The 11,562-nt window shown below is 45.9% G+C and overlaps 1 protein-coding gene across 2 annotated transcripts in view; it reads right to left on the reverse strand.

The window, feature by feature from the left end:
* Nucleotides 1-6,065: 6,065 nt before the first annotated feature.
* SHROOM1 (shroom family member 1) overlaps nucleotides 6,066-11,562 on the reverse strand; it is a 56,051-nt gene continuing 50,554 nt past the window's right edge. For both annotated transcript variants that reach the window (XM_019506343.1, XM_019506342.1), the window contains exons 8-9: nucleotides 10,046-10,318; nucleotides 6,066-8,378 (exon numbers count right to left, since the gene is read on the reverse strand). In XM_019506343.1, the coding sequence (XP_019361888.1) occupies nucleotides 8,124-8,378; nucleotides 10,046-10,318 (528 nt within the window). In that variant the 3' untranslated portion in view covers nucleotides 6,066-8,123. The remainder of the gene's footprint in view (nucleotides 8,379-10,045; nucleotides 10,319-11,562) is intronic.

The raw sequence follows: 11,562 nt of genomic DNA on the forward strand, positions 1-11,562 counted from the left end.
GTGACTGGGGACTACAAATCCCAGAGACACCTGGAAGCAGGAAGAGGAAGTGATGAGCAACCCTGCAGAGTTCTACTACTGTGACTGTGGACTGCAAATCCCAGAGACCTCAGGGGCAGCAGGAAGAGGAAGCAAACACAGCCCATGCTGGCTATGTGCCAGAGAGCTGTGCTCTAGCACCCCCTGGTGCCTGGCCTGAGTCACTGCAGGCATGTGGCTGCAAAAAGTAAATAAATGTCTGTTCACTTGTTAGTTTAATTTATGCAGCTTAGATTAACCTGCAAAGACTAAACTGATTCAGCCTTGGGCTTTTTGACTATCTGTACTTAGCCTACGGTACCACCCCGCCCTGTCTTCTTCTTTTCTCTAACATTACAGCAGCCTGCCTTGTCCTTCCCCCATCCCTGCAACCAATAGCTTGCATTGCACTTAATTTAGTTACAATTAGTCCCTGCATACTGTGACTCGACCTATTAACTGTTCATTTTATGCACCAATGAAATATTCCTAATGCAAGAACCTCCTCAAGCAGAGATTCTCAACTAGGGTGTTGCAGCACCCAGGGTATCTTGAGATTCTTTCAAGGGTGCTTCACACTCTTAGCACTGTTAGGTGTGCAAACATGATTCACAGGATAAACCCAGATATTTCAAATAGAAATCCTCACTGTCAAAACCATTCTACCCTGTTGAGGGCTTTTGGAGTTCTTTGCAGCAGAAGAACGGTCCTTGTATTTTTCTGAAGTGAAAATAATGAATGAAAGCTAAAAGCTGGCATTTTCTGAGGGGTGCCTTGAGTCTAACAAAGTTGAGAACCCCCGTACTACACGTTCCTGCTGTCAGTCCTTGTTAAGCAGTGGAGTGAGGCTGCACTTCAGTTTGAGCATGGTGAGAAGTCAGCACAGATGAGCAAAGTGATGAGTTCCTGGCTTCAGCTAGAGTGAATATTTTGCCATTGTGCATGTTCTGCAGTGGGTAAGTGCTAAAGTGCTTGGCTCAGGTAGTGGGTTATTCCAGCCATAGATTGATTCTGTTTTCCTTATCTAACTTTCTGTTTGTATTGGAAGTGGCCTGGCAGGTCTAGCCCTAGTGAAGTGCCAATGCTGTGCTTCCCAGTAATTTTCCAGGGCCTTAAACAAGTTGGGCTAAATATCAGAAGCACAAGGAATTTCCTAATCAAATGCCCAACTGGCAGGAAGTCACTGTCCTTGCTGAAAAAGAAAAGGGCATGTGAAGTGACTGCTGGCAGCCAGCCAAGGCGCAGGTTACAGATGGATGGCTACACCACAAGAACATGTGGGAGATGCTTTACACGGAGCTTTGACTATACACGCTGTAGGTAAATCCCCCATTTATTTAGTGGCTCACAGTATCAGCAGCACTTTACCTAGACTGCTGGCAGCCCTGGGTGATTTTTTAGTATCAGGCCCCCCTTTGCCAGAGATAATGATGATAATAATTGCACAATGGAAAAAAATTACCATTTTCAGGCCCCCTTTCTGTCTGGGCCCCAGGCGACTGCCCTGTTTGCCCATGCCTATGTCCAGCCCTGACACTCAGCATTTACTGTGTAAGTGTTGTAATAAAGAAGCAGCAAACTAACATTGCTGCTTCCGGCTCCAATCTTTCCGAAATGCAGGGCCAGACTGAAGCAAATAGAAACAGCAGAGGATCACATTTCCCCAATAAAGATTTTTCTGTGTCAACAGACAGCTTGTACTGCATGCAGTCATGCACATGAACCAAGGAGAGGCCAAGGGCTACCCTGTGTCAGTGGAAAAAGGAACAAACACCTAGAGGTATGTAGGTGCAGGCTTTCCCATCTCTTCTGAAAGTGATCCCTTTGTTTTCAATGTTCCCTTTTTTTGGGGATTTTCCAAGCACCAACTAGAACTCTAGCTGCTTTAGGGGAGCACTGCTACTGCAAGGTGGGGCTACAGCATTGTTCAGATGGGCAACCAACAAGAAACCAGCCCCCCCCCATACACTGATACAGAGCCCTATGACCTTCCCTGTGCAGTAGCTGCTCCATCATCCATGCATTAATGGGCATGGATCCTTTCCTCTGTGCCCTTTTAGCTGTTCTCTGGGAACCTACAAACACTTCTGCAGTATTTGCCCCGGTCTCACTGGGTAGGGGGGCTGCAGTAGCCCTAGCTCTGAAACTCCATGTTGGAGACTCGACAAAACAACTAAAATCATTTGGCTGGATGCAGTCTGCCTATTAGAAAGCTCTGATTAGCAAGTCAAGTAACATTGCTGCCTCTGGAGGGAGCATTTGGACTAGCACAGAGGCTGCATACTGAGGCATTACACTATTTTCTATATGAAAGGCAAAATATTGTGATTTCTAGCACCTGACTGCCATGTTTATGGAAGTCTAGTAGTGCCTTACACCAGTGCTGAAATTATTAGGGCTGTGTGAAGCTTTGGTCCCTGATTCGATTCGGTGGAGATTGGGCCTGATTTGGTTGCCAAATCTCCAAATGCAAAATTGAATCAGAGGACCCTTTAATCTCTCCGAATCGAATCAGAACCCTCTGAATCGATTCAGAGAGTTTGGAAAGATTCGGATATTTGGATATAGAGACAGCTTTAAATGTTTTTTCTACATACCTCTAGGTAGCAGGGGCTCATGGGTGCTGGGGTGGATGGGGCATCCCACAGAAGCATGGGAGCTCCCCAGCGCACTTGGCAGCAGACCTAGAAGTGGATCAGAAGTACTTCCAGTCCACTTCTGGGTCTGCTGGGGAGCGCGTAGGGGGCCCCCACATCCCCCAACTTGGTGACTGGTGCCTCCTGGGTCAGGGGGGCACCAGGGTCCCCCTGTGGCAGATTGCTGAGCCAGGGAGGTGCAGGGGTCCCCACGGGGCAGTCCCTGGCAGACCCAGAACTGGACCAGAAGTACTTCTGGTCCACTTCCAGGTTCACTGCCGAGCACGTGGAGGGTCCCCTGCACTCCTGTGGGATGCTCCATGTGCCCCAGCATCACAGCAAGCAGGTGCCACTCCTGCTACCTCAAGGTATGTAGAAAAAACTTTTAAAGCTGCATCTATGTCCAAATCGCTGATTCTCTGAATCAGCATTGAATCTTCAGATTCGGCTGAATTGAAACAGGGACAGTGATCTGAATCAGACCAAATCCAAATCCAGATTGAACAGGACCCGCTTTGCACAACCCTAGAATTATGTGGGGGCTGCTCCTGGCCTTTTGAAGCACAAATCCCAGACACTCTTCAGAGGAGATCACAAGTGCCCATATTTGCAACCCTAAACTGTGATTTTAAACAACAGGAGTCCATCCAGCAGGATTTCAGGGAGGACCACACCTCATTTGTGCTTCCTGAACTATACTATAGCCACTACCCTGCTTGGCCTAATGATAGCATCTATAACACAAGCAGCTTCAGCATCAAAAACCAATCAACTGACAAACCTACGGGAGAAGGGGTTTCCACGTGTCCACTTAGACTTTGTTCTCATACTTCAGCAGCACTAACCCCCTTTTGCTTTAGTCTTGAAACCCAGAGACAGTACAAGGGAGCTGGGCAATATCAGAAGTTGCACATACACAGATTTTGTTTAAACCCAGTTGTAATTTTTGCTTATTCATGGCTCTTCCTAGCAACAGTTTGGTTTGTGTAATGACAGGACCGTTGAGCACTGTATGCAAATACCAACATATTAAACTTGACAAAGCTGCTTGTCAGCTACCCAAGCCAGCTGCATACCCCCACAAAATGCCAAAAGGATGCCTTGAAATTTTTCCTTGTTTTAAAGCAACATCCTCAACCAGGAAAGGGACCCTCCTAGATAGATTGCCCACACAATAGCATTGCTACCTGCCAACTTCATACTGTATTAAAAAGTTTCCTAATGTGGGTTATATGTAATAATTTAGATTACTGAGTTCAAGACACTGGAAATGTTCATGCCTGTGCTTGATTTTAAAAAATCCCAATGCATTTATCCATGCAAATATAAGCAAAATCAGGGACTAGCTAATTTATCTATTTCTGATATTCGTCTGTTGTTTGTTTTGCACGTTCTCCAGCTCGGACAGTGAGATTAAACTAGTTTGTTTTATTTCAGTTTCCTGCTCTGTTCCTTATAATATAATAGCTGTGTGGCAAGCTGCAGAAGTGTTTTTAATGAAAAATTGGAATTTGTTGGAATTTAATCAAGGGACACGATTCTTCTGCTCTAGTCAACACTGGCGTGTCCTCACCTGGAGTACTGTGTCCAGTTTTGGCCCCTGCTCTTGAAGGATGTGAATAGATTGGAAATAATCCAGTACAGAATAACAAAAAAGATTAGGGGCCTGGGAAACATGATTTATGAGGAAAGGCTGAAAGAACTTCAGTCCTTCGGTGTGGAGAAGAGAAGACTGAGGGGGGATTTGAAAACTGTCTTGAAGTACCTGAAGGATGATTACAGACAGGATGAACTTTTTGCTGGGGCTGCAGGGGACAGAACTAGAAGTAATGGCCTCAAGATGCAGCAGAGGAAGTTAGGAGGTTAAGAGAAACTTTCTGACTATGGGGGTGGTTCAGCATTGGAACCAGTTACCTAGGGAAGTTGTAGCATCTCCATCCTTTGGAAATTTCAAGAGCAGGTTGGACAGACACTAGGTTGGGATAGTTTAGTCAGGGAGGATCCTGCCTTGAGCAGCCGGTTGGATTACATGAAGTCATCTGGTCCAACACCCTGCTCAAGACAGGATCCCTTCCAGCCCTACTTTCCTATGATCCTATAATTTAAAAATGCAGGTTTGTTTTACTGACTCCAACTTTGTGGTGTTAAGCATCTACAGTGTCCCTCTTACTGAGGCAGGGAGACATTTAAAATTACCTTCTGCTGCATGTTATCAGGTTAACCAGACTTATAGATCTTAAGGGTACATTAAACTTCTCATCTGTTCTGTGGGGGAGGCTCCTCAGCTCGCTTGGGCTGAATAAACTCCAGAGTGGTGTCCAGACGAGCACGGCCGTGTGGTATGGGGCGCTGCAGACATGTCAGTTGTTGCACATACCGCACAGCCAGCTGTTCTCCATGCTGCAAGGTAGCAGCATGGCGGGGGGTTGACCTGGGGAGATCCCTGGGTCAAAAAACCCCATGCTAATAAAAAGCAAAGCGGTACACGCAGCAGCAGTATGCACCACCTAAAATCAGAGCCTGGCTGGCTGCAGCTATGCTCCGGCTGCTGGCCAGGCTCCAAGTGGCAGGATCGCCACTCCTGCAGCCCCAGGACCCTGGGTAAGGCTGCTGCTGGGGTCAGCCCAGTGCTGGCCTCAGCCTCCCCTATCCCACCCAGGTTAACCTGCCATGCACCAGAAGGTGCGTGGCACAGACGTTCCCCAAAGACAAGTGGTGCTTCTTGTCCCCAGGGAAACAAACGTCCACACTCATGTGGCAAGGCCCAGAGGGGCATCCTCACTGAGCTTTCCTCTTCCTGGGTCTCTCCTGCTTGCAGATGCTCTGGCAGGACAGAGCAATATTGCTGTTTACAGAGAAATAGTTCTACTGTAAAACCAGCTCGTGGCTCAGGTGGGACCAAATGTTTTGTTCCAATATTTTGAATTATTAGAATTCAGGTTCAATTCAGTAAATAATTTTAGCTAAAAAAAAAAGTTCAAACTAGTAAAACATGCTTAATGTTGACATTTACAGAGTGAGCGATGGTTTGACCTTCCATTTAAAAAAAAACCCGCAGTTCATTCTGAAGTTTACAAAACCATTTTATGTCCCATATTTGATTCAACCCGATCATTTTCCTGCTTTGAGTTTCAGTCACCAGATCAAACAAACCAGTTACCTGCACAGGCCTGCTCTCCAAGGCGTATCCCCAAAGCAGTGACAGGTATACAGCATGCAGGACAAGGCAGATACTCAAAATGAAGGCCAAGCTTCTCAAAGCAGTAAAGATTCTTCACACCGGCTCTCGGGTTTACTGTGCCTTGGTTTTTTTGGCTGTTAGTGCAACTGAGCAACACGTGCAAGAGCTCCATGTATGCTGAACAGCTGCTCCACAGAGCTAAGTTTGAAAGCAGATGCAGGGACAGCATCTAAAACAAGGCTTTGGTTTATTTTCAAGCAGAATACAAAGTAACCGGACATCCTCCACATTTAACCTACCATAGGACAATGCAAAAACTGACAAATAATGAGAAAGCATTAAGAGAATGTCTTTTCAGTGACTCATCTTGCATCCGAGTCTGGATAATTTTGTGGTCCTTTCTAGATGACCCAGGAGGAGAGATTTTATTGGTGGCATCACTTATAAAAAATAAAAATTAACTATTTCTTTACTAACAAAGAAAGGACCAGGGAAGAGGAACACCAGCTTGTACCCTGTCAATTCCTATCCAAGTGCCACAAAACAGAATACCCACGTCCTGCAGCTGACTCCAGTAGTGCCACAGATAAAAGTTGGTCAAATCACAAAAGGGAGCGGCTGGGAGGTGCTTGAGGGCGCTATAATGCATTACCATGCAGAGGTCAGCGCACACATCTCAAGCTCAGACTGAGCATCCAAGCCACTCAGAAGTGGGAACTTGAACAGGCCATTGGCAGAGGGGGTGTTTTATACCCCTTCTTTAATGGCCTCCTCTGGCAGCTACAGAAAGTGTGGGCAAGACTCAGATACAGCCATCTAAAGCCCTCCTCCATCAGCAACTGGAGGAAGTATTTAATAGCAGAGAGCAAAAACTAGAAAGGTTCTGAGAGACAAGCCATGTTTGACTGATAGAGAAAATGAAAGTTGATAGTGAGTTTTGTTTGCTGCCAAGTTCAGGTGCCGTGAGCCCAGGCTCTGGAATCCGGGAGTTCCACCTGCCATGACAGGCCTCAACGCTGTTTCTCGCCGCAGTACCCTTCGTTCCTGAGCAAAGCCGTAAGATGGCCCCTTAGTATTTTGGCCACGTGCAGAATCATGAAGACCTCCCCCTACTGCCCAGATGCCAAAGACTCTCCAATCGCATTATCGAACCTCTCAATCGAGATTCAAGGAACATACAGCTGATACACACATTCCTCTCATTTAATACATTTGCACAAGAAAAAGAAAACTAAACAATTTAAATACAGTACCAAGATCATTTGATTTCTTTCAATATGCAGTGTTATTTGGAAACAGAACCATCAAAGGAATTTTTCTCCACATTTTTATATCTAGTGTTTCCCTCATGGTCTGCAAAGAGTTCTTGAAATGGAACAGCTTCTCTCCCCGGCCACGATATGCTTCACGCTACATCACAGTGAGTTTTCAACCATAATAAGTGCTAGGCAACAGGCTTCAACTTAAAAAAAACCAACCTGACGCCGTCATTTTAAAAACCAGTCACCTGTGAGATGTTTGCAAATGGATAGGGTAGGTGCCGTTCTTGAGCTTACCATCATGGCCAGGGTTAATTTGGATAGACTTCACCATTAAGTGATTCTCCATGGCCATAGCTCTCCTACTGCCTTTGTGAGCCTTCTGCTCAACCCAGATTCAGAGGAACTAGCCAAGTAGCCATCACCCTCTGCAGCCAGAGAGCTGTCAGATGCTTGGATGTGGAAGTAACTGCTGACAAAGACAGCTCATTGTTATTCCCATGATAATCTGCTCCTTCATTATGTGCCGTTCCTAGGAGTGAACAGGGGAGAGCTATCATGGAATTATTGGAGGATTTTCACTAAATGGCCCCTAGCACTGTTCTGTGGAGTTGTTTCATTTCTATTTAATTTAGATTCAAACACCCACATCATTTATTTCACAAACTCAACCCACCCACAAAGAGAAAAATATTTTTATGGTTCTTTTATTGAGATGATGTCAGTTTGGAAACAGATGAGCAGATGACAAGAAGGGGGGGGATGGAACCATGCCAAATTAATGGGGATGACATCTCCCATCACTCATTTTCAAGATGCAATCTGCTAAATGCTTTAAGATTTTGTCAATCAGTTTATCCAAAGAAAAAAATGCTTCCAGCATGTGCTTAGATCATCTAAGCACTTGTCAACACTGTGGCACTAAAAGAATTGCAAGAGTTCATCAAACTGAGTTTTAGCAACAGTATGGTGAATGCATACAGCTTTCCAAACCTCCTTTCCTAAAAGTGGGTGAGCTGTTGCCAAAGATTAGAGAGGGATGCTCTTCTCTAGGCTTTCTAACTGCTCTTCAAGAAATTTAATTCGCTCCTCAAGATCTTTCTGTTCAATAAGTAAGGAGGTCTTCCCTTGGACAAAGTGCTTGTAGTCCTGGAGTTGCTTCTCTGTCAGGTATTTGGCAAGGATACCAGAGACCACTCTTTCCCGACGGTCTAGGTTTTCCTTCAGATCTTTTGCATCTTCCCGCTGTCTAGACAGGAGGTTGTGCCGTTCATTTAGCGATTGCTAATGGGGGAAAAATGGATAAGTAAAAGTAGCTATTGATCTTTTTTATTTTTTCTATAAACAACCCTCGCTATATAACAACTCAGCCTTATCTACACCGGGAATTTTAGCTTCCCACCATCATAATGCTCATTGAGTGGCACTGCTTTTATCATAGAACATTGTTAAAAGTTTCCTGACTACAGCACCAAGTCAAATCTACTTACAGCCATTTTAATCAACCCCTTGCTAAAAAAGCGTGTTTGAGTCTGAGTCAAAGACTCCAAATATTCCTAAAGCTTGTGCAACTGAATGTTTGGGAGATGTTTGTAAAAATGATCTAGTGCTTTATATAGCAATTTATCCAGGAATAAATTAGCCTAATTAAGATAAAGAGCTGTCAATGCTGCCAGCTTCAGGGAAGTGCCTCATTAGAAATGAATTATATTAGTTAGTTTAAATTAGTTTGTCTGAAGAGCACAGACCAGGCATAACCTTATTTTGAATTCATGTTTAAACTGTGCTAGCCAAAGCCAATTTAAACTGCTGTCTAAAACTACATCTGTTAACAAGATTTAAACTCCAGAGGAAACAGAGCCCAAATTGCCACGAGTTTCTGAATTTGGATTGATTGTGCATGTGCAGTAAAGGAAGAAAATCCTGCAGAGCACAAAAGCACTAAAGACTACTGCATCGGTAACACCGCTCCTTAAGAACCCAGACATAATTCTATCCACTGCTGATTTCTGAATGAAGAATAAGTGATGGGGAAGGCATTGTGCAGAAGGGCATATGTCTAATTTAACAGAGAGAACACAAAAAGAGTATCATTTTTGGGACATAATAGTTTTGTCTTTAGTGCAAAAAGAGATATGTTTCTAACCTGAATTAGCTGAGGCCACAGACTCAGGAATGGGAAGGTGAAGTTCAAAGCATGAACTGAAGCAAACTGCACAGTGGCAGCTGAATCCAAACAAACAGGCTGTGCACTGAAATGGAGTTTGCAAGCCTGGTGTTTGCACCGAGTCACCCTACTAGGGGTTACCTCATTCTTAGCGGTTGCATTGCATGTTCTCAGGTTTTTTAAAATCTGGACAGCTTGACTTGCCACAGGTTAATCCATTCAACTTAGGCCACAGTCACAGGAATTAAATTACTAATTTGACTTCGATAACTTGCATTAGGAACACTGCTTTTTCAGTACGTTAAGACCATTGTGTTAGATAGGGTTGCAAAGGCAATGATTACTGAGTTCAGAAGACATAAATCTCAGTGGAAAAAGAAATTTTTCAGTGGAAAAACAGATTTTGAGCTACGCTTTGTCGAGCAATTTAAATGGCTTCCAGCCCATCTGCTGACTAAGTAAAAAAGACACAAGTAGTTCACTATCTCTGCTTGTCTTACTTGTTCCAACCATTACCTTGCACTCTGGCTGCACGTAGGAAAACTGTCCAAGATAGAACCGATGTTTTCTCCTAGATGGAGGGATTACCCTTAATATGAGGCTCATTCTGATTTGGTTTTGGAAATATGTCAGACAAATACTGGCAAAGTAGGGGGTGCTTCAGATTTGGGTGTGATTTTATTCTCACCTCTAAAATTCAAGATGGCAGACTTGCAGCTCATCTTGAACCACAAATGTAAGAAGGATAGAGAGAGACTAAATCCTCAAACCTCTTGTGACCCACCTTCTCCTCGGCGTCGGTGTTCTCATCAATCTTCCTCATGGCGTTCTGGACTCGAGCAAGACGGCTAGACAAGCAGAGCAGCAGGCTCACCACTTTCTCCAGATCCCCGATGAACATCATGTAGCGCTCATACTCATTGGGCTTGCAGAAATCTTGTATCACAGCCTCCAGCTCTTTGCCACGCACCTCATACTCCTTTGTTTCAGATAGGACAAGTTCCCTTTCCTCCCACAGGGTCTGCAGTTTTGACTGGATGCTAGAAATGAGTTCCTTCTAAAGGGGGAAGAATAAATTGGAGTCTTTGTTACTACCACAGAAAATCCAAGTGTTTAGAGACTGATTTTCCCACACGTCATCATCTCCTCCAAATATTAGAAATCTTTAATGATTTCAAGCCTCTCCAAAAGAAAGTAATATGCAAACTCCTAAAGGTTTTATAAACAATATATTATTATATCTGTTTTCAAGCTCCAAGAGAAAGCTTCTGGGACTTGCCTAAGAGCAAAGCTGATGTCCCTGCCTCAAAGAGCTTGCAATCTAAATTAGCTATAACAGCTGGTGAGGGCCATATACAGGCCAAAAGGGCTCCAAGGCTTACATAGTTACTCTCTAAGGCGGGGTGGGCAAAATATGGCCCGCAGGCTAGCTCCGGCCTGCCAGGCTATTCCATCTGGCCCACAGGGCCCCTCAGAAAACCAAAAGACTGATCAAGGGCCCTGGCCCTTGCTGCCCCTCTGCCAGCTGGTGCCTCCACACAGAATGTGCGGCCGATCGCTAAACAAGCATCCCCCACCCCAGCTTGCCCCAGCCCAGCCCCGAGGCAGGGGCACTGCAGAAGCCTGGCAAAGGCTTTTGCCTGGAGACCCTGTGGCTCTTCCCAGCTTCCCTCCCTGCCAGAATGGGAATTCAGCTGGGCTGGGCGAGGGACTCCCATTGGGGGAAAGGGGGCTGGGAGCATGGTGCTATGTGCTGTGTGCTATGGGGCCTGGCTGGGCCGGCCCCGCACACTGCCACTACTTTCAGCTGAGGACTCAGGCGGGAGCTGCACACTATGGGGCCAGCTGGGGCTGGCCTCGCACCCTGCCACCACATGCAGTTCTGGGGACTCGGGTGGGAGTGTGGGGACCATATGCTATGGGGAGGGGTGGCCCTGGCCCCGAACCCTGCTGCCACATGGAGCCAGACACTTGGGCAGGAGCATGGAAACGCAGGCTATGGGGCTAGGTGGGGCTGGCCCTGCTCGCTACCACCACATGCGGCTCCGGGGACTCGCCACTCTGGGGACTCTGAGGACCCACCCCCATACACATAACCACACCCTCCCACAGCCCCCGCATACACCACCATACCCCCATACCCTCCCATAGTCCCCACACACACTCCCATTCACCACCATACCCCCACACACACCCACACCCCTCCTACACCCCCCACCCCACCCCATCTCTGATTTGTTATGGGTTTGAACCCCTAGGAGCAAAGCCACCCAGTACAGGTTCCTAGGTAATGGCATACCT

This window comes from Gavialis gangeticus, unplaced genomic scaffold (genome assembly GCF_001723915.1).
Source record: "Gavialis gangeticus isolate Ggan-Ray unplaced genomic scaffold, GavGan_comp1, whole genome shotgun sequence".
NCBI classification, from domain to species: domain Eukaryota; kingdom Metazoa; phylum Chordata; order Crocodylia; family Gavialidae; genus Gavialis; species Gavialis gangeticus.